The 27,409-nt window shown below is 46.1% G+C and overlaps 2 protein-coding genes across 2 annotated transcripts in view; one reads left to right on the forward strand and one right to left on the reverse strand.

Annotated features, from left to right (window-relative positions):
- LOC142571555 (calmodulin, striated muscle-like) overlaps positions 1–22,472 on the reverse strand; it is a 45,984-nt gene extending 23,512 nt beyond the window's left edge. Inside the window, exon 1 of the mRNA XM_075680007.1 lies at positions 22,374–22,472. The gene's annotated coding sequence lies outside the window, so the exon portion shown is untranslated. The remainder of the gene's footprint in view (positions 1–22,373) is intronic.
- On the forward strand, positions 85–27,273 carry LOC142571556 (acireductone dioxygenase-like). Its single transcript, XM_075680008.1, has 4 exons — positions 85–420; positions 15,067–15,180; positions 19,818–20,000; positions 26,547–27,273. The coding sequence occupies exons 1-4, from the start codon at positions 307–309 to the stop codon at positions 26,625–26,627; spliced, it is 492 nt and encodes a 163-aa protein (XP_075536123.1). The 5' UTR covers positions 85–306; the 3' UTR covers positions 26,628–27,273.
- Positions 27,274–27,409: the final 136 nt, after the last annotated feature.

Raw genomic sequence — 27,409 nt, forward strand, 5'->3', positions numbered from 1 at the left:
GCTATACAACTGTTTTCGCGAAATTTGTGCTTGGAATAGGTGCACCATAAGAATAGGTGCGCCGGAACGACTCTGATACTATGCGACGCGCCGCTCTCACGGCTTCAACAACACAACATCTGCCGCGCTATCGCGCATCCGATAACGCAAAAGGACCGTGTTGACTCCTACGCAAAAGCTGTGCCGCCGCGTCAGTATACGCTCATCGAGGGATCGGAGCAGCACGTTTCGGTCACGCATTGGAGACGCCCGCTTGCTATTGCCCCGTCCGTCGCCTAAATCGAGAGCGGCTAGCTGCCCTGAGCTATGGTCCCCAAGCCTGAAAAAAAGCTGACCGCCTGGTATGTGAACGAGCCTGAAAAGGTGTTGGACGCCGAAAGGATCCAGCAAATCATCGGGGAAGGCGCGGAGTTCTATGAGGTATACTCTGCACTTCTTTATATATAAGGTACCCACTTATAAAGATTTCCTTTAAGACGAACTCTCATTCAGTTGTAAAAAAACAGAAGGCGACTAGCGTCGAAATGAACGTACTGCTATATAGACAGTTTTGTAAACGCCACGGCAGCAGAGCGCCCAGAAACTTCGGTTCGCCTGTCTTATATGGAGCACCTTTCTTTTATATTTTTCTTTTAGCTCCTAAATAATTTATGTCCCATATCACTGAACAATGTGGGAAGAAAAGTATTGTTTCATGTACGAGAAGCCCCTCTCTACGTCTTCAAATAAAATAAATGCGTATCATGCCTCAAGCGCAGATAGTTATCATTTCTCGTGTAATACGCGGTAAAATAGCTTTTTATTTCTTTTTTTTTTAACTTGTGGTTGGCCGCAAACCTGCGGGCTTCTCTTTTTCCGCGGCTGGCTTTTGTTTTTGTTGCTCGCTCTGTACAGCATGCTATGAAAAAAAAGTAAGGTTGCCAGAGGCTCTTTTTGTAAAAGTTCAGTAATATGGTTTATAACACTACAGTGTATGTCTTAACAGCAACGAAATTGAGCCGTAACAATGGGTGGTAACTACGTGGACGTGTCGTCATTCGTCTACCTTATGTATTATTTGGGTAAAATGAGTGAGTGAGTGAGTGAGTGAGTGAGTGAGTGAGTGAGTGAGTGAGTGAGTGAGTGAGTGAGTGAGTGAGTGAGTGAGTGAGTGAGTGAGTGAGTGAGTGAGTGAGTGAGTGAGTGTGTTAGTGATTGAGTGAAACAACTTTATTCGGTCCACAGTAGACGCGAGTAAACTCAACGTCACCTCGCTAGGCCCACTCGCGGACCATCAGGTCAAACCTGACTGCCCTTTCGCGGGCCCTCTTGACCGCTAGAATTTGAGAGGTCTGATCCTGGGCCTAAATAAGGTTCATAATTTCCTCTTGGGTGAAAGGGGAACCGGCAGAGGGAGAATCAAAAAAGAGAGCGGAAAAGCAGAGAGAGCAACAACGCAACTGAAGTCCCGTGCGCACGTTGTGTTGCGCGTCCAAATGATCGCAGCCTGTGGCGCATTCCTCGACGCATTCGAAGAACTCGTCAGCGCATCGGGCACCATGTACGACCTGGTTTACATGCTGCATCGAGGGGCAATAAAAAAACGTTCGCAAGAAGTAGACGGGATGAACGAAAACATTAATCAGCGTCGACTTCTTGTGAACGTCAGTCTCCACGCTAGCTGGAATTCAACACCGTGCGATGCAATGGCGGATCCAGGGTAGCATCAAGGGGGTAGCCGAACGAATTAAAAGAAATTAAGAGAACCCATCTCACGATAACTGTCGACGGTGATGCGATTAGCATTGAAGCGATGTAGCGACATAACTTATTGCCAACGCCGAAACGCGTCATGTATGAAGTGTGCACTGCAGAGGGATTGCGCTCTCGCGCTTGCCTTTGGAGACATTGCTCCATCTAGTGGCGCCGCCGCGAAGTACTTTGCGTAGCCTCCGAGATAGCACCGGTTTCGCGCCGGGGCGTATGAGTCGTGTACTGCAGCCGGGGTTCCTCTCTTCCGCTTCCTTATCGGCACGCGGCGTGGTGCGCCATTGCGTGCGAACGCTGAGAAACGCGTCATGCATGGGGCGTGTACTGCAGCTAGGCTCCTCTCTCTCACTTCCATCTAGACACGCTGCGCCATCTAGCGGTGCTGCTGAGAAGTCTGCGCGTGGCATCCGAGATGCGTGCCGCGCCAGTGCGTGCAAACGCTGGAAAGTGTTCCCACGCATGACGACGATGAAACGACCATGGCATTACGATGACAGTTTGACGGCGACGCAATGACGACGACAGGATGACGTTACTGGAATCACTTGGAGAATATGACGACTACAGAACGACCGCATACTGACGACTGTTGACGACAGAATCACGCGACGGCGTGACGACTTATGGATGACAACGCTGGAATGATGATGGTGGTAAAACGATGACGGCGGGACGACAAAATGACAATATTATGACGCCGACAAAATTACAACAATGAGGTGGCTAAATGGGATGACGAGACTAGAATGATGGCCAAAATACGGCAACGACGGTATGGTGATGACAGTATGGCGACGACGGCATGACGACGACAAAATCACGACGATGACGAGGGATGACGGTGTTAAAGTGATGACAATGGTATGACGACGAAGGCGTGAAGACGATGGCATGATGACAATGCTATCATAAAGCTGCAATGACGACGATGGAACGATCACGACTGCATGACAGCGACTGTATGACAACGAAGGCACATTGACGGTGGTTTGATGATGACGTCTCGACGGTGGCGGCGTGCTGACGACATGACAACACAGTGACCATAAGAGAGTGAAAACAGCGGAAAGAGGACGGCAACATGACATTGAAGGAATAATCGCATTGGCATGAAGGCGATAAAATGACGACGACGGAATGATGACAATGGCATGACGTCAACGGCGTGTTGGTGTTGGAGCTAACGCTTACGTGCATCACCTGCAGCTCCGTGCCGCATCGGCTTGCACTATATTAGGTGTATCTGCAAAGACCTTAAGTATATTTATAAATCGCCTATGACAGGTAGCACAGTGATAGTTCTTGAGCTGGGGTCTAGTCGAAGAGGCGGACATTACTTGCGTGCGCACGCAAGTAATGTACATGAGAAATCAAACTTCATAATGTACTAATTAACAAAGTCATTAATAATGTTTTAACTAATTAACTTACGGCACATTGAAATTTACCAATCGCGACCCGCCGTTGTGGCGTAGTGGCTATGGCGTTGCGCTGCTAAGCCCGAGGGAGCAGGATCAAATCCCGGCAGTGGCGGCAGCATTTTGATCGGGACGAAATGCAAAAACGCCAGTGTGCCGTGCATAGGGTACACGTTAAAGAACGCCAGCTGGTGGAAATGAGTCTGCAGTTTCCCACTGCGGCGTGCCTCGTAATCATACCGTAGTTTTTGCACGTATGTAACTCCAAAATTTATATTTGCAGATTGTAGCCAGTGCGACCGCAAGGCACCATCATCATCAGCCTATAATTATGCCCACTGGCAGGATGAGGCCTATTCCAGCGATTTCCAATTATGCCTGAGTTGCGCTGATTCCAACTTGCGCCTGCAAATTTTCTCATTTCATCACCCTGCCTAACTTACTGCCGTCCTCGACTGCGCTTACCTTCCCTTGGCACCCATTTAATTCGGAAAGGGATAGTAGTGCAAGAACACAGCGTACGCGGTACACATGCGGAACACGTGCTTGTAGAGCGCCTTCCCAATAGGACACGCAAACACAGTGTATTTCTCCTCAACGTATATAGTAATTCGACTCACTCGCGGGGTCGTTTCCTCTCTCTGTTGCGAGGGGCGCGTGCCTTGGCGGGCGCAAGCCCGTTTCTGGTGGGGAGAGACTTCAACGCCCCGAACGAGGCCTGAGGCAATGGCTACACTACAGCCAAAGGTCGACGCCTGTGGCAGGACCTGTATGATGCCGAATTAACTCTAATTACCGGTCCCACGGCGCCTACCCATACGGGCACATCAACGGCACGGCACACGACACCGGACTTAACGGCGGTCTGAAACATCCCTCAAGCAACGCGGTGCAATACCTGTGACGATCTCGGTAGTGACCACATGATCATAGAAACACGAATTCCTCAGGCGGGTACACCCCCTCCTCCTAAGCTATTAAAATGGACGGACTGGGACAAGTTCCGAAAGCAGCGAGTCGAACAGAGAGGTGAGGAAAACATCGATGACATCGAGGCATGGATAGAGATGCTCAATGACGACATGAACAAGACTACACAGACGGTCGCACCCGAAGTCCAGGTTGACAAGATCGACAGCCCACCTCTGGGAAGCCAAGACATCACTACACGCAAGATGGAAGAAGCACAGGCAAAACCGAAAGCTTCGTAAGAAAATCGCACACATCAGTCGCCAGCTTGAGGAACATTGCCGGACCTTAAGCCGCGAACAGTGGTACGACATCTGCAACGCAGTTGATGGGCAGCTCCACAATGGCAGCACGTGGGATCTCCTTCGTCACATCTTGGGGGAAACACAAAGCAAGTCTGCTCAGCGAGCAAACCTGCAATGACCGGGCTACCACGAGTGATCAACAGTTCGTGACACGCCTGTTAGACAAGTACTTCCCTCAACGACCCGATGTTAAACACGGAGATTATACTGAAGAGACAAATGTGGCACTCGATGAAGAATTTCATGAGTCAGAGATCCGCGCAGCTCTCCACGACCTTAATGGCAAATCAGCACCTGGTTCCGACAAGGTTACGAACAAGGCTCTACGAAACCTCGATGATGCCTCGATAACCGCTCTTACGGCATACGTCAACAAATGCTGGCGAGCAGGTCATATCCCAGAGGCATGGAAACGCTCTAAGGCAGTTCTGATACCAAAGCCAGGCAAGCCGTCCAGCCTCGATCACTTGCCGCCCATTTCCCTTACATCCTGCGCTGGCGAGATGATGGAGCATGCGTTCCTCTCCCGCATCAACCGCCACCTCGAGGACACTGGAGCCTACCCACCCGCTATGGTGGGCTTCCGGTCACACCTCTCCACTCAAGACGTCATGCTCCAGCTCTACCAACAGATTATCAACGACCTAACTAGCGGCAACCGGGCCATCCTCGGCCTAGATCTGGAAAAGTCATTTGACAATTTAGCACATGCTGTAATGTTTAAACGTTGTTGAAAAGAGGAATTTCCCATCGGTGGCAACCAGTTGTACGGGTTGTAGTCGGGCATGTAAAAATGTGGTAGCTGGCCCATGTTGTCGTCCAACTCACCCGCGCTTGAGACGTGGTTGTGGGGAGGAACTTGCTCTCATCGAGAACTAGGAGTACGGGATTTAATTACAAAATTTACATTACGGCAGGAGATACATTTCAACAGTCTAGCATGACTCCCAAATGGAGCCCGAAAGGCGAAGCACGAATCACACAGCACACGAGCAGACAGCACGAAGCACACGAGCTCCTCGTACACGAGCACGAAGAGCAGTCGAAAACTGCTGTTTAAAAACCCTCTGCTCTCCCTAGATCTCTAGGTGAGGAAAAACTGCCGTTCAACCTCCGTCCAATCGGACCGTCCAAAGTCATCGTTGGAGGCGTAGTCGACCCGCCTCTGAGGGGGAGGGTTTACACTCTCACATTTGCACTTTGGATTCACAGAACACACCGAGGTGAGCGGGCCCTCACAGATATGAGTTGTCACGCTTGACCCCAGCCGCCGCCTCTTGATTGCAGAGCGGACTCAGGTAGCCGCCGCGACTGTCAGAAGACTGTGGCGAATTCTGGGGCCCGTGAAAACGCACCCGCAAAACACCCTCTTCCAGGAGTCCTCTTGCTCCAAGTAGACCGTGAAGGCGACAGCGAATCAAGTAACAATACTCTGTCCGCCGAACGTGGCTAGCCTTGCTGGCGTCGCCTACTCTCCGAAGGAGGCGCATGGTTGATTAACTTTGCTGGCGTCGCCATTTCTCCGAAGGAGGTGCATTGTTGGCCCTCCAAAGTGACTTGTCGCAGTGGGCCGGGAAGGGTTCGAAGATCGCTACCCCCGCAGGACGATCGAAACAGCTGCGGCGGGCAGGGGAAGGTTTGCAGGTCAGTACCCCTGCAAATTCAAGGGAATTCAAGGGATTCCCAGGCAAGGGAAGCGTAGCAGGGGGCGGCAGAAAGTTAGGTGGGCGGATGAGATTAAGAAGTTTGCAGGGACGACATGGCCACAATTAGCACATGACCGGGGTAGTTGGAGAAGTGTAGGAGAGGCCTTTGCCCTGCAGTGAGCGTAACCATAATGATGATGATGATGATAATGATCCCTGCAGGCCGATCGTAACAATGCAGCTATCCTGAGCCGAATAAACAAGCTCAACATGGGCGAGCGAATCTACAACTACATCAGAGACTTCCTGTCGCGCCGCACAGTCACCCTCGCGGTCGACAGCATGACATCCGACGAACATGCACTAGGAAGCACCGGCACTCCTCAAGGGTTGGTCATATCCCCGCTCCTTTTCAACCTCGTGATGCTGGGTCTCCCAGTCTACCTCGACGAGATTGACGGCCTCCATCACACCTTGTATGCAGATGACATCACTCTGTGGGTCGACAAGGGCAGTGACGGTCAGATAGAATCCACCTTACAAGCAGCGGTCTCTGCAGTCGAAACCTACCTCCAATTAAGACACAGGTCTCCGAGTATCTCTACTCAAATCGGAGCTGCTCCTCTACCGCCCGCGCCAATGTGATGAAATAATCCTCTATACGCAAGACGGCTCCTGTATTCCCCGAGTCCCGAAGATACGCATCCTCGGCATGCATATAGCCAACGGGTCAGACATAGAAGATATATCCGCAAAATCGAAGGCGAGGTTACAGCGGCTACCCGCCTGATCAAACGCATTACAAACAAGCACACGGGCATGAAGGAGGACAGCGTCATGCGCCTCATACATTCTTTTGTAATCAGTAACATTACTTATGTGGCTGCCTTCCCCAACTGGAATGTCACCGAAAGGGAGAAAACCAAAACCCTTATACGCAAGACTAACAAGATCGTTCTTGGCCTACCGGAGCCCACGAGCACTGCTCGTCTGCTACAGCTGGGGGTATACAACACGCTTCAGGAAATCGTGGATGCGCAAAGAACCTCGCAACGCGAACGCATGTCCCTGACAGCCACGGGCCGGTGCATCCTGCAGAAACGCGGCTTGAATTACCACGTCCAACACGGTCAGAAACAGGTCATTCCACCCGACCTCAGCGACACACTGGTCGTTGCCCCTATCCCTCGATACATGCACCCCGAATATAATCGGGGCCGACGCCAGACCCTAGCCCAGGCATTGCTGCGCTCCTTGTGCGGGAAGAGGACTACGCGCTTCGTAGACGCGGCAGAACACACACGAGAACACCGGTTCACGGCGGTAGTCGTAGACGTTAACTCCCGGCTTACGCACGCGCGTAGTGTCGCAGCGGAACACCCAGAAACAGCGGAAGAGGTAGCGATTGTGCTTGCGCTTACCGACTCCCTCTGCGAGGTAGTTCTTAGCGACTCACAATCCGCAGTTCGCAATTACGCGCGGGGGCGCATTTCCTCCGAAGCTCTCCAGATCCTAAGGAAAGCTTGTCGACAGCACTTCGATAGCACCGCGATCATGTGGTTCCCAGCGCACGTCGCCACCCCCACCAACGAAGGCCCCCCTAACTTGAACGAAGTAGCACACCGCTCTGCGCGAGAACTGACCCGCCGCGCAGAATCGGAGACCGCCTCTTCGAGTTCGGAACTCCCGATTCAAAACACGCGAGAACGCTTGGTCCGATACAGTGACATCACCAAGCACTACCAGCTAGGCAGGCGGTTATTGCCCCCACCTCATTCCAAACTGAAACGTCGCCAGACAGTCGTCTAGCGACAACTGCAGACACAAACCTTCCCCAGTCCGGTGCGATTGCGGCACATTTTCCCCGCGCAATACCCGAGTGCTCTTTGCAAGTTATGTCAGGAAACTAGAGCAACGCTCTCACACATCTTGTGGGAGTGTCGTGTTATATCAGCTACAATTGAAGTAGCTCCGGAGACTCTTGCGTCGACGTGGGTCGCCGATCTGCGCAGCTCCAACGCAAGATTGGGCTGTCCAGCAGGCCCGAGAGGCGGCGAAGAAGCAAGGCCTCGAAGTCCTCTCATTGGAGACCTGAGACCGCGTCGTTAAACTTTGCCGGATTTAAAATAAGGTTGTTTTCATCCATCCATTCTGTAATTCTAATGGTTCACCGGTTATTTGCCCTACGCATTACACGGCCTGACAGGCTCCATTTTCTTTCTCTTAATGTAAACTATAGAATATCGGCGCTTCCCGTTTGCTCTCCGATCCACATCGCTTTATTCTTGTCTCATCACGTTACATCTAACATTTTTCGTTCCATCGCTCTTCGCGCGATCCCTAGCTTGTTCTCGAGCTTCTTTGTTAACCTCCAAATTTCTGCTCCATATGTTAGCACCGGTAGAATGCAATGATTGAGCGCTTAATTGACCTAGATAAGCGTACTCCAGCATAGACTCTCGAGGCTGACTGGGGATCATGAATTCTTGTCTTCTTGCCAGGCTATTGAAGATTACCTTTGCCTTCTGCATATTAATCGTCAACCCAACTCTTACACTTTCTCGGTTCAAGTCCTGAATCATTTGTTGACCTCCCCCCCCCCCCCTAGCGTTGCTGAACAGGACAATGTCATTTGCAAACCGAAGGTTCTCGTGATATTCGCCGTTGATCCTCATTCCTAAGGCTTCCCAGTCTAATAGCTTGAATATTTGTTCTAAGCATGCAGACGCATGCGTTGGAAAGATTCCAATTCGTTGCCTGACCCCTTTCTTGATAGAGGAGGAGGAGGAGGAGGAGGAGGAGGAGGAGGAGGAAATAACTGTATTGAGTCCTTAGGCGCCCCTCCCCACCCACTCTTGGTTTAGTGGTCGGCATGGGTGGCGGGCCGTACCCACGTTCGGACGGGAAGCCCGTGGGCCTCCGCCCTTTCGTGAGCCCTCTGGACTGCCTGTCTGGTGGTATTAATGCGGTAAACATTCGCTTAAGCATTAAGCATTAGGCGACTGGTGTGTACCACACCACTCGCTCGAATGGCTATAAAAGGACACGGGCCTCAGGTTGTGCTGCAGTATCGTCGTCAAGTCACCCGTTTGTGTCATCCAAGTAGCACGCTCTGCCGTCCGCGAGCATTTAGTTTTCTGCGTTTCTTACCCATCTCGCATCTCCGTGCCGCTCGTTCAGATGCAAACCATGCAAACGTCTTTACCGTCGTCGTTGTCTTGCTGCTGTCGTCACATACGCAATCTCGCGTTAATTCTAGTTCACTGTACTCTCGTCACACACACGAATGCTGAATTTACAATCACATTTTTCAACCTGGTAACGCTTTGCGAAACCCCAAACAATTCTGCACAGCCAGGTGCCTGCAAAATGTTTCGGATAACGTCGATTCTCACACTGCGTGCGGTCCGCACAATTTTCTACTTCTGTCATGTTGGAGCCAACGTGGCGGAACAGAAAGAGTCATCTCTTCCGTGAAAATCGCAATGTTCTCGTTGGGCAGCTGTACTCGAGCTTCTAGAACTTCAACCCTTTGTTTACGTACGACATTTGTGAAGGTCTTCAGGAAGTTCTCACGAAACAGGTCCCACGTCGCTAGGGCGGTCTCTCTGTTCTCGAACCAAGTCCTTGCGGCGTCTTCCAGGTTGAAGTATAGGTGGCGTAACTTGTTCTTAGCGTTTCAGTTATTTAAGGTCGAGATCCTTTCGAATGTATCGAGCCAAATTTTGGAATCATGTGACGAAGGTCTACGGGAAATAGGAGGCTCCCTTGGCAGCTGAAAGACGATGGGTGCAGGAGACACTTCAGCTTCGTTATGGCTGCTGTCTTGGCTGCTGCGGCAGGCTTTGTAACCTGCGGCTAGCTCGATGGTCCAGTGCAACGTTGGCGTTGTCTTCAGGGTTTGAACCGGGGGCGTCCGGTACATGAACGCGAAAGCACCCCCACCAGATGTCACGTTGTAGTGATGGTGAACAACCACAGTGGCACAACGCAAGTCACGAAACTAACTGCTTATGGGCGAACCTGTGCCAAGCAAAACAAGTAATACTCAGTACACAATGATAGCAGTGAGCACACTCGTCGATCGTCGAAACCTGATCTGCAGGTCAAACGCGTCGGCTTTTATACATGACTCGTCGAATGTTCCAGCGTAACCACTTGTGCTCGCAGACCATCTAGAAGGTACAATACTGTTCGCGTGGCGCATACAATCTGATGACGCTAGGTTTAACTAGAACATAAGCAACAGATAGAATCAACGATAACATTATTTATTTATTTATTTATTTATTTATTTATTTATTTCCCTCAGCGTTTGCACACTACAGAGGGTAGGGGCATATCAGAGACCAAAATGAAAAAGAAACAGTTAATACAATAAGAATAAGGAGCCTGAACAATCGACAAATTAATACAATAATGTACAGCTGCAACTAGGAAAAAGCGGAGTTATTTCAAGATCTAAAAGGAAAAACAAACAAACAGGCTAAAACTGAAGAACAAATCGAGTACAAATAATTAGGCGATGTTAAGCATGTTACTAAACAAGTTACAGGGTCTCTTAAGATCTCTCTTAAGAGGTCTCTTGTCATTCGCCTCCTTCTGTTTCCCTCTTCTCTTTTTCTTGTTTCTTTTACTGATTACTGCTCACCACTAAGCATTTTAGTCATGTGTAATCAGTTGCGGTCATAACAAGCCATCGTTAGACATGTTGGTCATATCATTGTCATTACAAGTCATTTCAGTCATTATTAGTCATTACTGGTCATTACTAAGCATGTTTAGTCATTTCTAATGAATTGTAGTCGTTACAAGTTGTCATTATACATATTGGTCATTTCGTAGTCATTACAAGTGCTTTCAGTCATTATTAGTCATTACTGCTCACTAGTAAGCATTTTTAGTCATTTGTAATCAATCTTGGTCATTACAAGCCGTCGTTAGACATGTTGGTCATAGCATAGTCATCAGTAGTCATTACAAGTCATTTCAGTCATTATTAGTGATTATTGGTCATCACTATAAGCATTTTTAGTCATTTGTAATCAATTGTGGTCATTACAAGCCGTCGTTAGACATATTGGTCATTTCGTAGTCATTAGAAGCCATTACAAATTATTAGTAGTCATTTAGCCATACTATTCGTTACTCGACATTTCTAGTCATTTCTGATCATTTCTGGTCATTGCAATCCGTCGTTAGACATATTGGTCATTTCGGAGTCATTAGTAGTCATTATTAGTCGTTACCAGTCATTCTTAACCTCTACCAGCTCTATTATAACGTTATGATTCACTGACTGTCACTATCAATGGTTTTTCATTCTTTAATCTGTCTTCATATGGCGTGATGACGCTTCGGCGGACACTCCGGCGGTCAGGTGTGCTGACACAAATTTCGCCATGAGCCTAGAGCAATAGCTGCTTCTGACAGCTGATTCCATTCTTAGGTGGTTCCAGGTAAAAATGCATGTGAATAGGCCACAGTTCTACAACAAGGAACATCAACTTTTTGGAGGTGGTCAATTCTTGATGATATGAAAAGAGAGGATTTAATGAACTGTTCACGAAGATGATTGTTGCGATAGTAAAATTTATGAAAAAGAGTGAGCCGTGCTATTTTACGCTGAATGGTAAGTTCTAGAAGGTTAAGCAGTGACTTCTTCATGGTAACACTGGCTGTGCGGCCATAATAGGATACGATGAAGCGAATGGAATGATTCTGCACCCTTTCAAAGTCCTTTATCAATGTGTACCACCGGAAGCCCAGATAGATAATATGTATTCAAGTTACGGAAGAATGTAAATGGTGTAGAGGAGGAGGAGGAGGGGCTGCCATATCGATATTTTTTCGAAAGTACCCAAGTAAACGGTTAGCTTTGGCAATGTACCTTTTACTTGATGGCTCCATCATAGGTTGCTACAAATATGTACACCGAGATATTTGTAAGATGAAGCAGACTCAAGAGTATTATCAAGGTGATAGTGTGTACACGCTAATGAGGTGCGCGATACGAGCATTGATTTGCATTTTGAAATGTTTAATTACATGTTCCATGTTTGACACCAGACAAATATGTTATTTAAATCGGTCTGGAGTAAGGCAATTTCGCCTTGGTTAGCTATTGTCTGGTAAATTACAGTTATCCGCGAATAGGCAAACCTTCGAGTAAGTTCCAAATCATGCAGGTGCGTGTTGCGCTGAGCGATAAATTTAAGTTGTTAGCGGGTGAAATACGGTCCCCGGAAAAAAGATCAACAAATGCACGTCTTAATATGTCACAATCATATAAAGCCAACAGACAATGAAGACAAAGAGCCTGTTGGCTTCATAGGGTGGTGATTAACAAAAATAGAGCTTTTAGTTGTTAACTATCATAATTGCTAACTTCATAATTTCATAGCTTTAACTATCATCATTAACTATCATAAGGAGGTCGCGATACAGTCTTTTACTGTGACCTCCTTGTGTATACTAAATACCTTTAACATGGCCGAACTCTTAATGCTAAATTATGATTATTACACAGCGGGCTCGATTATGCGCGTCTGTGACAGAGACTGCACCTCTAAGATTTCACACAATGTCGTTGCTTTGAAATTACGGTGATCGAAAGAGTAAAGTGCTCTTGTGAACGTTGATGTCCCCCTTACGGAAGTCACGTGCATGTTGGCACACGGCTATCTAGAGATTATCGCCTGGATGTGCCTTGAGGAAGAAAATAAACTTGAAATGAATGGTCCGGCAGCTTTGGTTGTGGTGGCCTCAGGTGGCGGCTCGAAGTCCTTGGGCTGGGGTGGCATCTTCGGATTGCCGGACGGCCCAGAGCTGGTCTTCCAACTCCGAACTTTTGAGAGCTGCTTCCCAGCGACGGCGGCGCCGACGGAGAAGGTCTCCGGCGGCCCCCGCAGCTGGAGCGGCGTCGGGAAGAAGCGAGCTCGAGGCTTCCTGCACGCTGGTAACGGCCGCAGTTATCGACGCGTCGCGAACGGCAGCGGTTTCAGTACCGCTGTTGCCGGCACATTCCCAGAGCATGTGTCGCAGCGTCGCTCTGTGTCGCAGCGTCGCTCTGTGTCCGCACGCTTTACGCACATCAGTTGGGTATAATCCTGGGTAACGGTGGTGTAAGACGGCCGAGCTAGGGTTGGTGTGTGTGTTTGCAGTAAGCGTATGGTTATACGGCCTAGTTCCAGTTTAATTTATCGTGCGATGGCCGGAATGTGCGTCTTTCGAGTCTGTAGTGTTGGGTGAGATCTCTGAACGTGGTCAAGCGATTGCCACACGCCCATTGTGATTCTTGTTGCTGCATTTCTGTCGTAGTGTCCCGATCCCGTAGAGCCGATGCCCCGCTCTCGGGGGCGGAGGCGAGTTATTTTTTCTTTTCTCGGAAGGCTCGTGCCGCTTGAGAGATACAATTGCTTCTCTTTACTTTTTGAAGCCACTTACGGTGGGCGTATACATCGCAGGGCTTGATAAAAGCCGTTCGCCTTTGATGCTGTCTTCAATGGAACTGCTACTGTTATAATCTTTGACCGTTCACAGTCCTTTAGTTGTGTCTCAAAGGGGTTGTTCACCTATGGTTTGGATTCCTAAAGCGCGCGCGTGTGTGTGCGTGTCCCTTGTGTCATTGTGCCTATGAGCCAACATGATAGGTACATGGTTTATAACGTGATCTATTGTTTTATTATGCAGAACAAAAGTACGTGCGCGCACTGGCACTATGTTGACCAGCACTCTTTGTATGCTATACAAACCGGAGCACTCGGCTTGTGCATAGGGTGTCTCAAGTAACTTGAGCCTAACTTTTAAAAAGTATACAAATGCCACGTAGCAGGACAGAACCAACGTAATGTCGTTTGCCGTTGCTTAGAGATGCTCACATTATATTTTTTTCATTCCGCCTAATTAGATAACCATTCTTAATTATTTACTCAACTTTTGAAATATTATGAGTAGATGAAAAGTGTCAATGAAGAAATCGTAGAGCAACATGACAAACTCCCGACACAGTTTTTTGTTTCTCAATACGTGCTAGGTAAAAGTGTTTTTCCAAGCTTGAATGAAGCTCGCGAATACACGCGAAGCGCCTCGAGCAGGCAGTGGCACGGCAATTTTTCGTGGCATTTACACATTGTCACACGTTACGTGGGGCACCCGGTAGAAGGCCGTGAAGCGGCACATACCCTATGGTCAATGTATAGGGTATGCCAAACATAAGAAAAAGGAATCCTGAAATGGTTCGGATGGATTTTGTAGCCGCCGTAAGGTTCAGCTACAATAAAACATTCGCGCCACGATTTAAGTGAAACGTCTCGTATTAAGAGAGCTACAGACGATTACAATTTACCCTTCTCCCTAGCCATGCTTTATCTCCTCAACTCGTTCGCCGAGTGATCGGGGCAAATCTCCGCTTTCATTGGGCTGTGCCTCATGACGTTGTCGTCGTGTCGTCTGCTTCCGCGGTTGTCTGGGAGCGAGCGCGCGAAGCCGCTAGGCGCCAGCAGCGTGCGTTGCGAGCCGCGCGACTCGCCGCTCGAGGCACTTTTCGCGCATTCGCGGCTTCTTTCAGGCTAGGAAAAATACTTCTGTGCAGCACGTATCGAGCAACAAAAAGCTGCATCGGGAGTTTTTCATGTTGCTCTACAATTTTGTCGTTGACACTTTTAATCGAATTATAGCACTCAAGAAGTTGACAATTTAATTAAGGCTAGTTATCTAATTAGGCAGAACGAAAAATAAAAGCAATCTGAACATCTTCAAGCGACGGCAAGCAACGTTACCTTGGTTCTGTCCAGCTACGTGGCATTTGCATATTTCTAATGCTTGGCTCAAGTTACGTAGGACATGATACCCTGCCGTATAAACACGCACACTCCACGGCGCGCTCGAGAGAGTGAGAGAGAGAGAGATGTGTGATGTCGGTGCAGCGCGCCAATGCGTACCACGTGATACCATACGCAAGCCCACAATATGGCGCAGACTTCGTCGTACGAGGACGCCGCCGCCATGCTGGAGCGCATCAGGCAGAGGAAGAAAATTCGCTACGAGGACCGCCTCCATCTCTCGCCGCACAAGGACGACTACGTGAGCATGGTACGTATACATACGAGCACATCTGCGCATGCGCATGTACTATACGCGCGATCCAGTATATTCCGGTATGCGTATGCGCTATATACACGTCTTAGATTTGTCGTTTATCGCAACTAGAGTCTGCTACGTATAACGCACTCTAATAATGTCCATAACGACCGAAACATTTTCAAGTTCGCCATTTCTAAAGCTATGCAACATTTCTTTCCGATCCGAAAACGACGAAAAATGACGTCGATGCAAGATTCATTGAACTGCGCGAGGCCCACATGGAGACAGTGGTCCTTACAAAAGCTTCGCCACTTCGACAAACTCTCATTCCAACACTACACAATCTCCCTGCATGCCTGGACAGAGGTAAAGACGAAAACGCGAGGGCTTGGCATTGGCAGATAATTTCAAGCCAACGTTTCTAAAATGTTGCTAGTAAGTTATGCGCAGGCTTCGCACTCAATTTAAATACAGTTGAAATATTTTTTTTGGTAAAAGAGAGATAAAAAAAAAGATTTGATCTGCACCGCGAAAGGCCTGTGTGAAGGCAACTGTAACCCCGTATCTTTATGAACGCTCCCATACCCTCTAAACTCTAAAGCAAACGTTAGTGTTTGGCCTATTAAGACTATTTCTCCTGGTGGCGCTTAGTAATAAGAAAACTCGCTTCATTTACCTCGGTTTGATGCTGATTAGAGAACATTTTTGGATCTTTGCGTTACGGTTTCCATGCTTTCACTGCACAAACTCATCAAAAATGGGATCCCTTCATTGTCGCGACGCTTTAATACAAAAAATCACACTGACTAATAGCAACAGCATATATATGCGGGGTGTTTTATTTTATCGTTAACATAATTTTTATAGATCACCCGCGACATGCAGAACACTTCTACTTAATTAGCTAGATTACTGTCATAGACAGACGTTATTTGCAAAAATAGATGAAAGCGAATATATTACTAATTAACAAACGTTTGCTGATTACCTTTTAAGCCAGTTACTCTGCACTTAATATTGCAGTATGCGAACTTTAGCTGATAACATTTAAAGTCATATCCACTTGGAAGGAACCTTTATACTGACACCAGTTTCAAGGTATGCGTTCGCAAAGCTTGCGACGAAGTGCATTGGTGTACCAGTAACTTTTGAGCTTCAGTGCATAAAAAGGCGTGTTGTTAAACATTATGTGGAACAACAGTGAACCTTCACGGCAAGTTTAACTGCGCTTATCTCGAAACTGGTGTTATAGTTTCACAGTTCGTTCCAAGTGGATGTGTCTTAAAACCACTGGCTTCAAATCGTTAATTCCAAAATCTGCGGTAATGTAATTAGCTAACACATAATTAGCTTCATTTTGCTAATTAGTTAATTATGCGTATATACTTAGTGTAAGCAATGTATACATCTTCGAGCATTCCAGCACAGTAAGTTGTCTTACGCTAAATTGGGCAGGCGTTTTTTAAAAATTCCGTTAACACGAATTTAGGTCGACCGCGATATATTGAATTCGCCGAGAATATATATATATATATATATATATATATATACGCAGGAAAGAGACGACGAACTTTTTGGGAGACTTCTTTTTACTTCTTCTACGTCGGGTCCTGCGTGCTGAACTTTGAAGAAAACCCCTATATATATATATATATATATATATATATATATATATATATATATATAATTCCTAGAAAAACTAAAAGCTTTAAACGTGACACACCTTTATTTACCATAAGTTCGGCTAGTAAATCGCGCTATTCGATGCTACAAGCAGCATCCTCGTCGGACGCTTCGCAGGCATCCTCGGCACCCTGTAAACGGCGTCGTCCTCGGTGTCGCCGAGTGCGTCGGAAATAGAAGCAATTCTTAACTCCAGTCTGGATAAATCTACAGACTGGCCTTATGGCGCGCACAACGGTAAGAAACTCCGTTAGCTCAGTACTTTTGCTAGCTTTGTTCACGAATGTAGGTCCAAATTATTAAGGCGAAAGCCTTAAATGCCTGATCAGAAGGGGGCCTTGAAAACGCGCAGTGCGGTATGGAAAGTCACGTGAGCTTGCCTCTCGCAGAGACGCACTCATGCGTTTGTCGTCGTCGTCTCCCACAGCTGGCTGCAGCGCCACCCATCATGCCCCCCCCCCAAAAAACAAAAACAAAAAGTTAGTTAAGATAAAGTTAATTCAGCCGCTGAAACCCACGAACTTAGGTGGGAGTCGAGCCCACGACCTATGGTGTTAAGGCGAAGTTAAGAAGGCACTCCAACCCACAACCTTCAGTGTTGATTAGGGCGAAGGAACAACACATTCGCATGAGAATGTCAATTAATTAATTCAATGATTGTTTCTTGAGCGCGCAAGCTTTCGCCCTCTTTGGCGAATGCTAAAGTGACGGTCAATTTTTTGGGTCACGTTGATAACTCATTTTATTGCTATATCAATTATATGCATTGCATTTATATGCATCGCGGTGGGGCTACGCATATGCTTAGGTATATACATGCTATATGCTTATCCATGGCATATGCGTGGATCTATTGCTACACTATTCGATCACTACAAAGTTTCTCATGCCAACTGGGCCTCACTTTCTTGGCTAAATTATTGCTCAGAATTTTGCGAATGGCAGCCTGCAAACAAACTTCGCGAAACAATACATTCAGAGTGCACGCCTTTTATTTTAAATATACACATATTGCAGCGCAGTGACGCCCGTGCGATGTCATTACAGACCCGACACGGCGTTCTAAAGCTTTCAAGTGTGCCAGAAATTTTGGCCTATACCTCCCGTGCTGTCGCGTAGTCGTACCCGCGTTTTGTTAGAACACCGTCCGAGAAGTACAGACACAAGGCTAGACATTGCTATTACAGTTAGTGCTGCGCCCTCCGGGCAGAACTGACAATTTCTTTTACCGCAGGAAAATGGGTCACACTTTCGAAAAAAAAAAAAAGGTCGACCTACATTCGAACGAATACGGTAACCTGCCGTATAATATATATATATATATATATATATATATATATATATATATATATATATATATATATATATATATATATATATATATATATATATATATATATATATACCGTTCCGTTCTTGGTCCCATTCGAAGCGTTGTAAATAACTGCCGAGCCCTCATTAAGAGAAAAAAAAAAACCTATATTCATGCGTCAGAGGACTTTCGTAGTTGGTTTACACGGTGACCTCGGTGAACTAAATAAGGTGCATTGTTTGTATTTGCCGAAAATAAGGAATACCGTTATGGGTAATATGCAGGTAAAGTTCAACTTGAGGGGAATAATTACGACCATTGCTTTAATCACGCATGTAAGCAATCGGGAGCTTTATGAATGTGTTTTGCGCAAAAAGCAGAATTTATTCCGCTGCCCTGGGGAAATTGTCAACATAACCGAGATCAAATCGAGCGAAAATGAGGAGAGGGGACACCGGCTACTGTTAAGACGAAGCCCGGGTTTCTTTCCTCCACGACCGAAACAACATCTGACCTTCTCTCGTTATATATATATATATATATATATATATATATATATATATATATATATATATATATATATATATATATATATATATATATATATATTAATTAGCGAGAAGAAATGAAACGCGAGGATCTGATTATCAGTCAGATCATAGAAAGCCAAGAAATAATGACACGAAGGACAGCATGCTATGAATAATCATTTATATTTCTTAAATGAATTAAAGAAATGATAAATACATGAAGACGAAAGTAAATGACAAAATTTCAACGGCGATTACGATACTCCCTAAGGCGAAATTTGAGCCAAGCTCTATACGTGTTTTCATTTCGCGATATATTGGCGGGCGCGGACAATCTGTCTCGTGCGGCACGTTGCAAATGGAGCGAGGCGTGGCGCGACTGCCTCGCTAATCGGGAGATCGCGAGAAGCAGCGCGTGGGTGACGTGTGGGCGCTATTCACAGCAGCCGCCGCAGACAAATATCCACTCATGCAGCGCTTTGTTTTCGTATATGGTATCCGTGGACGCGCTCGCAGTATGCCTTATCGGTGGCGTCATCGGTGAACAGACGACAGGCGCTACTCTGGCGCCATCTCGTAGCGGTCGTCGCCACAGAGCCCGTCTTGCGCGGCACTACGCTTTTCTTCTCGCGCTTTCGCCCTCCTCTCCTCCTCCGCTTTCCACCTCATTGTTCCGCTGCACCTTCCTCCCCCGCCTTCCTCCTCGCGGATATCTTCACTGTTACCCACTTTCATCCCCCGCTGCTCTCCCCGTTCGCTCTTTCATGATTCGCTGTGCTCGTTCGCTCGGTTATGCCGAGGACGCCGACGCACAACTGGCGGCAAGTTGCTGTCCTTCGTGTCATTGTTTGTTGGCTTCTTATGATCTGATATATATATATATATATATATATATATATATATATATATATATATATATATATATATATATATATATATATATAACGCAAGCGTAGGTATTCGAGTATATTTCTTGATATTCGTGGGATGAAAACGAGGGCTAAGCGGCAATCTTCATTGCAAATCAAGTGTGCCGTTTCGTGCTGGTCCTCGCTTTGCCCGCGTCCCCCCGTAGCACCAACCGGCAAGCGCGGCGAGAGTGATGTCATCACTGTACGCAGACGGAGATGTTCCGGCGTGAGCACAAGCACCCGGACGAGGAAGTGCGCTACTTTGAGCGCGGCACCGGCTTCCTGGACGTGCGTGACAAGTCCGACCGGTGGCTGCGCCTGCGGGTCGGCGCGGGCCACCTGCTTGTTCTGCCCGCGCAGATATACCACCGCTTCTCACCGGCAACGCAACAGGTACGCGCGGGCGCTTTTTACTACGTTCCTGCCCTCACATAGTTGGGCACTTCTTTTTGTTGTTATTGAAATGAATAATGGGAGAGGTTGGCGCCTTTATGGCGGCACCGGCTACTCCTTGTCGCTTAGCGAAGGAAACAAGTACGCGCAAAAAGGGAGAATAATGGCACAAAATATGACACTCATAGAACACCAGATGAATAAAAACTGCACAGTCCAACAGTACATGAATCGCAAAGTTTTGTGCATGAGTTCAGTACACATACGCATATGTAAAGTCAGATATTTTGAACAGCCAAAACACACATGTAATTACACTGCAGGCACAGAACACAATTACACATTGCGTAAATATTACGATCACCACATAAGTCAATTTTGAACCCAGAACATTTATGTTGCTCATTTAGCCTAATAGGATCAATTGAAACTTAATATCTTCCCAAAATGTTGGTGTCCTCGAAAAACTTCGTTAAAGCAAGAAGTGCTCTTTTCTGAAGGCCCGCAGTTGGCCATAGACCAAGTAACTTTTTTAGAGTGAATGGTCTTCTGTCTAAAAGCAACAAATTCGCTTGCAGTACCCTTCTTTGTGGATCGTATAAAGTGTACTCGAGGAGGAGATGATGCACACCTTCGTCTGGACAGCCACAAGAACACTGCGGACTAGAGGCACATTCTATCCTGTATAAGAAGTGTCTCGTAAATGCAGTACCAAGCCGCAAGCGGCGCATCAACGTTTAATGTTTTCTGTTTTCTCTTAGATTTCCCGGAATTGATAGGTTTATACATGGGCCTATAAAGTATAACTCCGAGTTCTTAGATTGCTGATCAAACCAGGCAGTTTTGCTGAGACGACAGAATATCTGTTTCAGGAGCGGACGGACTTCACTACGCAAAAGGAGACGATTGATTGTCTCTGCGTTGTTGTGGGCCCATTTGCAGCTGCATCCGCTGCATTACTTCCAGGAATATTGCAGTGCCCGGATATCCACTGAAATGCAGTTACGTGGCTGATTGCGCTTGCTTTTGCATGTTCCTTGAGCGTCTCATACAATAGCAAAGTGTTCAAAGAATTTTTCTTATTGCTCTGTAGTAATGTGAGAGCAGCTTGCGAATCGCTAAAGATAACCAATTTTTGTGAATTCTTTTCTGATGTTATGAAACGCAAAGCACACAGGACTGCGAACAGTTCTGCCACGGTGGAAGATGTCGCTCGGAACAATTTGAATGTTTGCTCTAGCGCCAAATGTGGAATGACAAATGCTGAAGCTGAGGAATTTTTATGACACGAACCATCTGTATACACGTGGATGTACTGGGGATATATAATGAGTAAATTTGGAAGAGTGTCAGTTGCTGTACGGCTACCATGAACATGTCTCTCTTATAATCCCGTCGACCGATAATTCTATTTTAGGACTTATTAACATCCAAGGAGGATAACTAACATTCATAATGCATAATTCAAATCTTGGTAATAATGCTTTATGTTCTTGAACTACATCAATACTCTTGCTTTTGTTTCGTTCGCTAAGAGCGACGTTTAATGGATACTTCTCGTGTTGGGTTAAGATGAGATAAATATGTCAGCATGCTTCAACCGTTCGTATGAATGGAAATGGTGGGTGACGAGCTTCAGCAATTATTAGAGAACTCGAGGTAGCCTGCGGAACCCCCAGACACACTTGCAGCCCCCTTGCCAGTAAACATTGAAGACATTCCTCAGAAGTTTGCAATAAACCATGGAAAATAGGTGTCGCTAACAAGCAAAGTGATACGCAATGTCTGGCTAATATCTGTTTACAGGAAGGGAACAATGTAGGTTTGAAATTTACTGTTAGAAAATCAGGTGTTATGGTATTCAATTAAAACAGTGAACAGACAGGGGAGATACAGGGTAACAGAATATAAATACCTTAGTATATGGATAAATGAAGGCAACAGATATATGGAAACACAGGAAAAAACCATAACAGTAAAAGGGAAGAAAAACGCAGCCATAATGAAGCACAGAGCGCTATGGGGATACAATAGGTACGAGGTCCTCCGAGGTATAGGGAAACGTGTAATGGTTCCAGGACTTACTTTTGGAAATGTGGTTGTTTGCTTTAAATCAGGGATACAATCAGGACTCAACGGGAACCAAAAGTCAGTGGATCGCCTCGCATTGGGCGCTCATGGGAAGACTACAAATGAAGCTGTGCAGGGTGATATGAGCTGGACTAGTTTTGAAGTGAGGGAAGCTCGCAGTAAAATTTATCAATTTTACTGCGGAGGAATATGGAAGAAAGTAAATGGGCTGGGAGAGTGTTCAGGTATCTGTACAGGAAAAAACATTGATTCACAGTGGAGGAAAAGAACTAGGAAGCTTACCAGCAAGTATGCGGCCTGTAGGGTGGGCAACACAGCAACAAAGAAGGTCAAGCGGAAAGTCAGAGAGGCTGAAATAACCTCATGGGTGGCTGCAATGGAAAAGAAATGTGCCATGAATAACTACTTAAGAGGAAAAAACAAAATCAGGAAAGAAACCATTTATGATAACTCAAAGGGAAGCTCATTACTTTTTGAAGCGAGATCGGGATGCTTTAGAACACGCACCTATAAAACGAGATATAAGAAGGAAGAAGAAGCATATGCTTGCTGCGGTAAGGCTAGGGAAACAACGGAGCATGTTTTATTAGAATGTGAAGACGTCTACCCAGCGGTCGATTTAGGCACCACTGGCCTCCTTGAAGCCCTTGGGTTCAGTGGGAGCAGTGGTAAAGCAAACATGTCCGTAATAGGCATTGGTAAGAGGCGATTTGAGGATTGGTGGAAGAAAAGTAGGGAAACGACAAAAGACGGAGACATACAAAAGCACAGTTCGCAATAGGGGATCAGAAAATTTGGTTGCGGGAGTTCGTAGTGTTTTTTTTTTTCTTTTTTCATTGTTTAACCTAGGTAGGACATTAGGCAGTATAATAGCAAGAGCTTGGTGGTGCAACCCACTGCCCCGTTCCAAAGGGGACGCTCATAATATCTATCCATCCATCCATCGAAAGGGTTGAGCCTCATTTATCCATCCATCCATTATGCTCCAGCACCCCCATAGAGTTTCTGACTATATTATCTAGAGGGAAATCTGGCGCTGCTGCACTGTGGTCTTCCATATTTCAACTCGTGTCTATATAACTTTGAGGGAGCTTTGTTCTGAGGGCGCCCGGAGTAGGAAGTTGTGTGGTTTCCGCCACAGTTGGCACACTCTGGCTGACACACAGACTTGCACTCTGAATGATTGTGGTCTTCTGCGCATATCTTGTAGTGACGTGGACTGCGGCAGTTCTTCACTAAATGCCCAAATCTCTGGCAGTTGTAGAATCTCAGAACAGGGCCATGGTATTCTACAGGATGACTCGTGAAACCCAAGTGCACTCTTTGCGGAATTGGTTTGCCTTCTCTGAAATTGAGAATAACGGTTCTCGGAGGGCGTGATTCTGTCGCTCAGTCTTCTTGGCGACTTTAGCACGCCTGACGACGGGCAGATGTCACACCAAAATCCTTCAGGAAGTCAACCAATTGTTCTTCTGTATATTCAACCGGGACATAGCGTATCTTGCCAACATTTTTGGTATAAGATGCAGGAATAAATGCCTTGATTCCCAAACCAGCTACTTGACTCATCGACAGTAGATGTCTTGCAGACGAGACTGAAGTAACGCCGACAGAGAAACTTCCATCTCTATTCACGCGGAATGACTGTACCTTTTCCTTTCCCGCGGAAACAATTTCTTACGCAGCGAGGTTTGGATTCACTTGCCAGAAGGTGCGGCATTCCTGTGAGGGTCGAAAAACTGGAATTCCCTGAGGCTGCTTCTTTTTATGCACTACCAAGGAGAACGGCGTATTATCAAGTGATGTCTTCATCTTCGCTTAGCTTTAGGTGGATGTCCTGCCTTAGTCAACCCGTGGTTTCTTTGCATCACTTTCGCATTTCTCAACCATATTCACCGAACGTGTGCTGGAACATAGTGCAGCACTGAAAACTAGCATCGCCGGCTTGATGACATTAGGCGCGTGTTGTGGTACTTCCGAATGCGAGGCCGATTCTGCAGCACTCACGCGCCTAGGAACGCGCTGTCGGACATATGGCTCGTGCCGGTGTTCGTTGTTGCACATACTGCTGTGGTAGGCGTAGATGCGCTGCAGAGCGCAGCAAAACCACGCGATATTGTGCGTGATCTTTAACACATAGGTATGCCACGGGATGTCTGTTCTCTGTTTCAGACAGAGAACAGATATTTGAAGTGGGTAACTCGCTTTAATCGTTTTCCATTAGGCTCATAATCAAACGAAAGGGTATTCTTAGTTTTATTTGTTATTCTTGCGAAAACTTTTTTATCAAGGTTAATTTTCATTTTCCATTTCGTGCACCATTCGTGAATTCCTTCCAACACTGTGTTCAAAGTGGCTTGATCATTCTGGCTTGATATTTTAGAATAAATTAAGCAGTCACTTGCGAAAAGGCGAACCGTGAGCGAGCTGTCAATGCCTTCTGCAATAGCATTAATATAACACAGAAATAGAATGGGACCGAGCACCGACCCCAGGGGAATCCCGGACGTAACCTTTAAAATTGCAGATTTTGCCACTTTAATCTCAACATACTGTGATCTGCTCATAGGATAGGATTTAATCCAATTAATAAGTTCTTTATTCACTCCTAAAAGACCAAGTTCAACTAGAAGCTCAGCATGTGGCACAAGATCAAAGCCTTTGATAACTCTAGACAAATGCGTCCACTTGACCCGATTCATTTAAAACTTTGGCAAAATCATATAGCCTGAACAAGCTGAGTGATAGTTGATAATTTACATCAAAAGCCATGTTGATTGGGAAAGAATAGATTTGAGCTTTCCAGCTAAGTGAAGAGTTGTTTAGACACGATATGTTCAAATATCTTACAAGTAGTGCAAGTAACTGAAATGGGCCTGTAATTTTCGATATTGAACCTACTACCGCTTTTGTGTACCGGTACAATTCTAGCTATAAGCCAGTGAGGAGGCAACTTCTGTTGTTTCAGTGATGCACCGAATATAATTAGCAAATATTTCGAAATCCATTCTGCATAACATTTCAAAAATTCATTTGGAATACCATCCGGTCCATCGGGACCATCCATCGATGGCCATACCATCGGGGCCAGTACCGCAAGACGATCAAAGACAGAGTGGAAGTATTCATTAAAATTTTGCGCTAATTCGTTTTCATTGAGCTGTTCATCAACGGTAACATACTGAACATTCTCCTTTGAGGGGGAAATGTGGCATCAAAAGTGCCGAGGCGAGTCGCTCATGAATAGTGTAAGTGTTTCTGAGAAATATCTTTCTTTCGCAGTTTTTCATTTATGCTTAAGCGTAAGCGAAAAATCCTTAACTTTTGATTGATTCATCTGCTTTTTCCTTCTCTTATGCTTTATTTTCCACTTTAAATGAATAATTTCTCGATTTAGCCAGGGGTTGCTTCCCAACTGTTTTCACTCCTAAAGGAACGGACTTTTCCAAGCAATAATTTACTATTTCTCTAAAGCGGCTCCAGAGCACATCAACATCAATCTCCCTATTGAATAAATACAGTGACGTCTCTAAGCAATGAAGGATACTGACATCATCAGCCATGGGAAAGTTTTTGCAGGTAAAAGTTTGTCTATTACCAACCTTAGTTGACGCCTTTCTTATACAAACCAAAACAAGTTTGTGATCGGGAAGACCATTAATTTCAACATCCCATTCAGACAATCGAATATGCAGAAACACGATCAAGAACAGGTTCCAATGTAGCACCAACCCTAGTTGCATCAGGGACACACTGTGCAAGATCATGTGTGAATGCTATTTCAAACAAAACTTCACTATTTTTAAACTCAGTAGAGCTTAAAAAATTTATCCTATTCTATACCGGGCAGGTTGAAATCCCCGGCTATAATTATGGGATATACTAGTACACAGGAAGTCTTGGATTGATCTCAAGAACGAGACTGGAGCATCGGGTGGCCTGTAAACAGCCCCAATGACACAGAGTACTGTGTGGGTACTCCACACAGTACTGTCAAACACCAGATACTCTCATTATCAGGGCTATTTTGCATCGGTACAAGCTTTATTTTTTCTTTAAAAATTATAGCAACACCCTCTCCTCACGTATCGCGGTCTTTTCTAATCATACTGTATGCGGGGGGTATTATTTCACAGTCCTGAATTTACTTTGTTGAAAATTACGAGTTTGTGAAGTCGCGGAACTGTTTGAAGCCAGAAGAACAAAGTTGAGTCAAATCCATTACTGTATTTCCCATAATTCACATGCTGGTTGAACTGCCTCTATAGCAGCTACTGCAGACACTGCAGTTCCCTCTAGTAATTACTGCATGAAACTATATACACCCCGCCCGTGGTGTCGTTGTCTTTCTTGTGTGTGTTTTTTGGCGCAAAATCTTCAGTATGTATGTATTCCCCCAATAGAATTCAGTAGATCTCACACTAATCGTTCACATAACATTTTGCTCATTTGCAGGAGGAGATTGTGGTTCACCGCCTCTTTGAAGATGTAGACACCTGGACAGCAGACTTCAGGGATGACCAAGGCGACCAGTGACACACCCCAGCCATCTCTATGTTTAGCTATGCTGCTCGCGACTGCATGGTGCATGCACTGCTTTGTGTGCATATAACAATTGCACCTTCCACAAAGGTGGCACCATATTTTCCACTTCATTTAGCTGCTTCCTCCACACGCAACAAGTCACTAACATCAGTGCATCTCCCTTGTCACATGTGCTGCAACACCACCATGTGCATGCAGGTTTGTTCATTCAGCCAGCAACAAATTTTTCAGACTTTATTCTTCCAAATTTTAGAGTAGAAAGGGGGCACCTAGATTTATTTGCCTACATCATCATCTTTGTTTCCAAGATTTTAGGGCGCGGCTCTTAGGCGCCCATTCCTGCGTCGGCATAACTGAGCAAACACTGAAAGAGCGAACTTAGAGAGCAATGGCGGATGAAAGACGACAAAAGTAGAGAGCACAAGTAGGAAAGCAGAGGAGGAAACCAGAAGCCATCTTGAAGCACCACCAGATGGCGCTCACGTCCGCAGAAACGGCCGTGCAGGAGAAAAGAAATAACAGAAAGCTTGCCTTTGCACAGTGTTCGCCACAAGCATTTCCCGGTAAAGATTGTGATTGCATAAGCTACAGTTGCCGTGAAGTGGTAACTGTGTGGCCGGTCTATATATAGTGCTATGCAGCAATCTGAGCGATGCCTCAATACATGCATTCAGCTGCGCTCAAATTTTGCATTAGGAAGCCTCACAATCGAATTTTCTGTACATCTTAACACTGCAAACATTTTAGTGTTTGTTTCACAGAAATTTTATGCA

This window comes from Dermacentor variabilis, chromosome 2 (genome assembly GCF_050947875.1).
Source record: "Dermacentor variabilis isolate Ectoservices chromosome 2, ASM5094787v1, whole genome shotgun sequence".
Classification (NCBI taxonomy): domain Eukaryota; kingdom Metazoa; phylum Arthropoda; class Arachnida; order Ixodida; family Ixodidae; genus Dermacentor; species Dermacentor variabilis.

Excerpts from the sequence above, each read along its gene's own strand:
- LOC142571556 (XM_075680008.1), top strand. The coding sequence starts at position 307 with ATGGTCCCCAAGCCTGAAAAAAAGCTGACCGCCTGGTATGTGAACGAG. Across the intron at positions 421-15,066 it reads AAGGCGCGGAGTTCTATGAG|ACTTCGTCGTACGAGGACGC; the intron begins GTATACTCTGCA and ends AATATGGCGCAG. Across the intron at positions 15,181-19,817 it reads AGGACGACTACGTGAGCATG|ACGGAGATGTTCCGGCGTGA; the intron begins GTACGTATACAT and ends CACTGTACGCAG.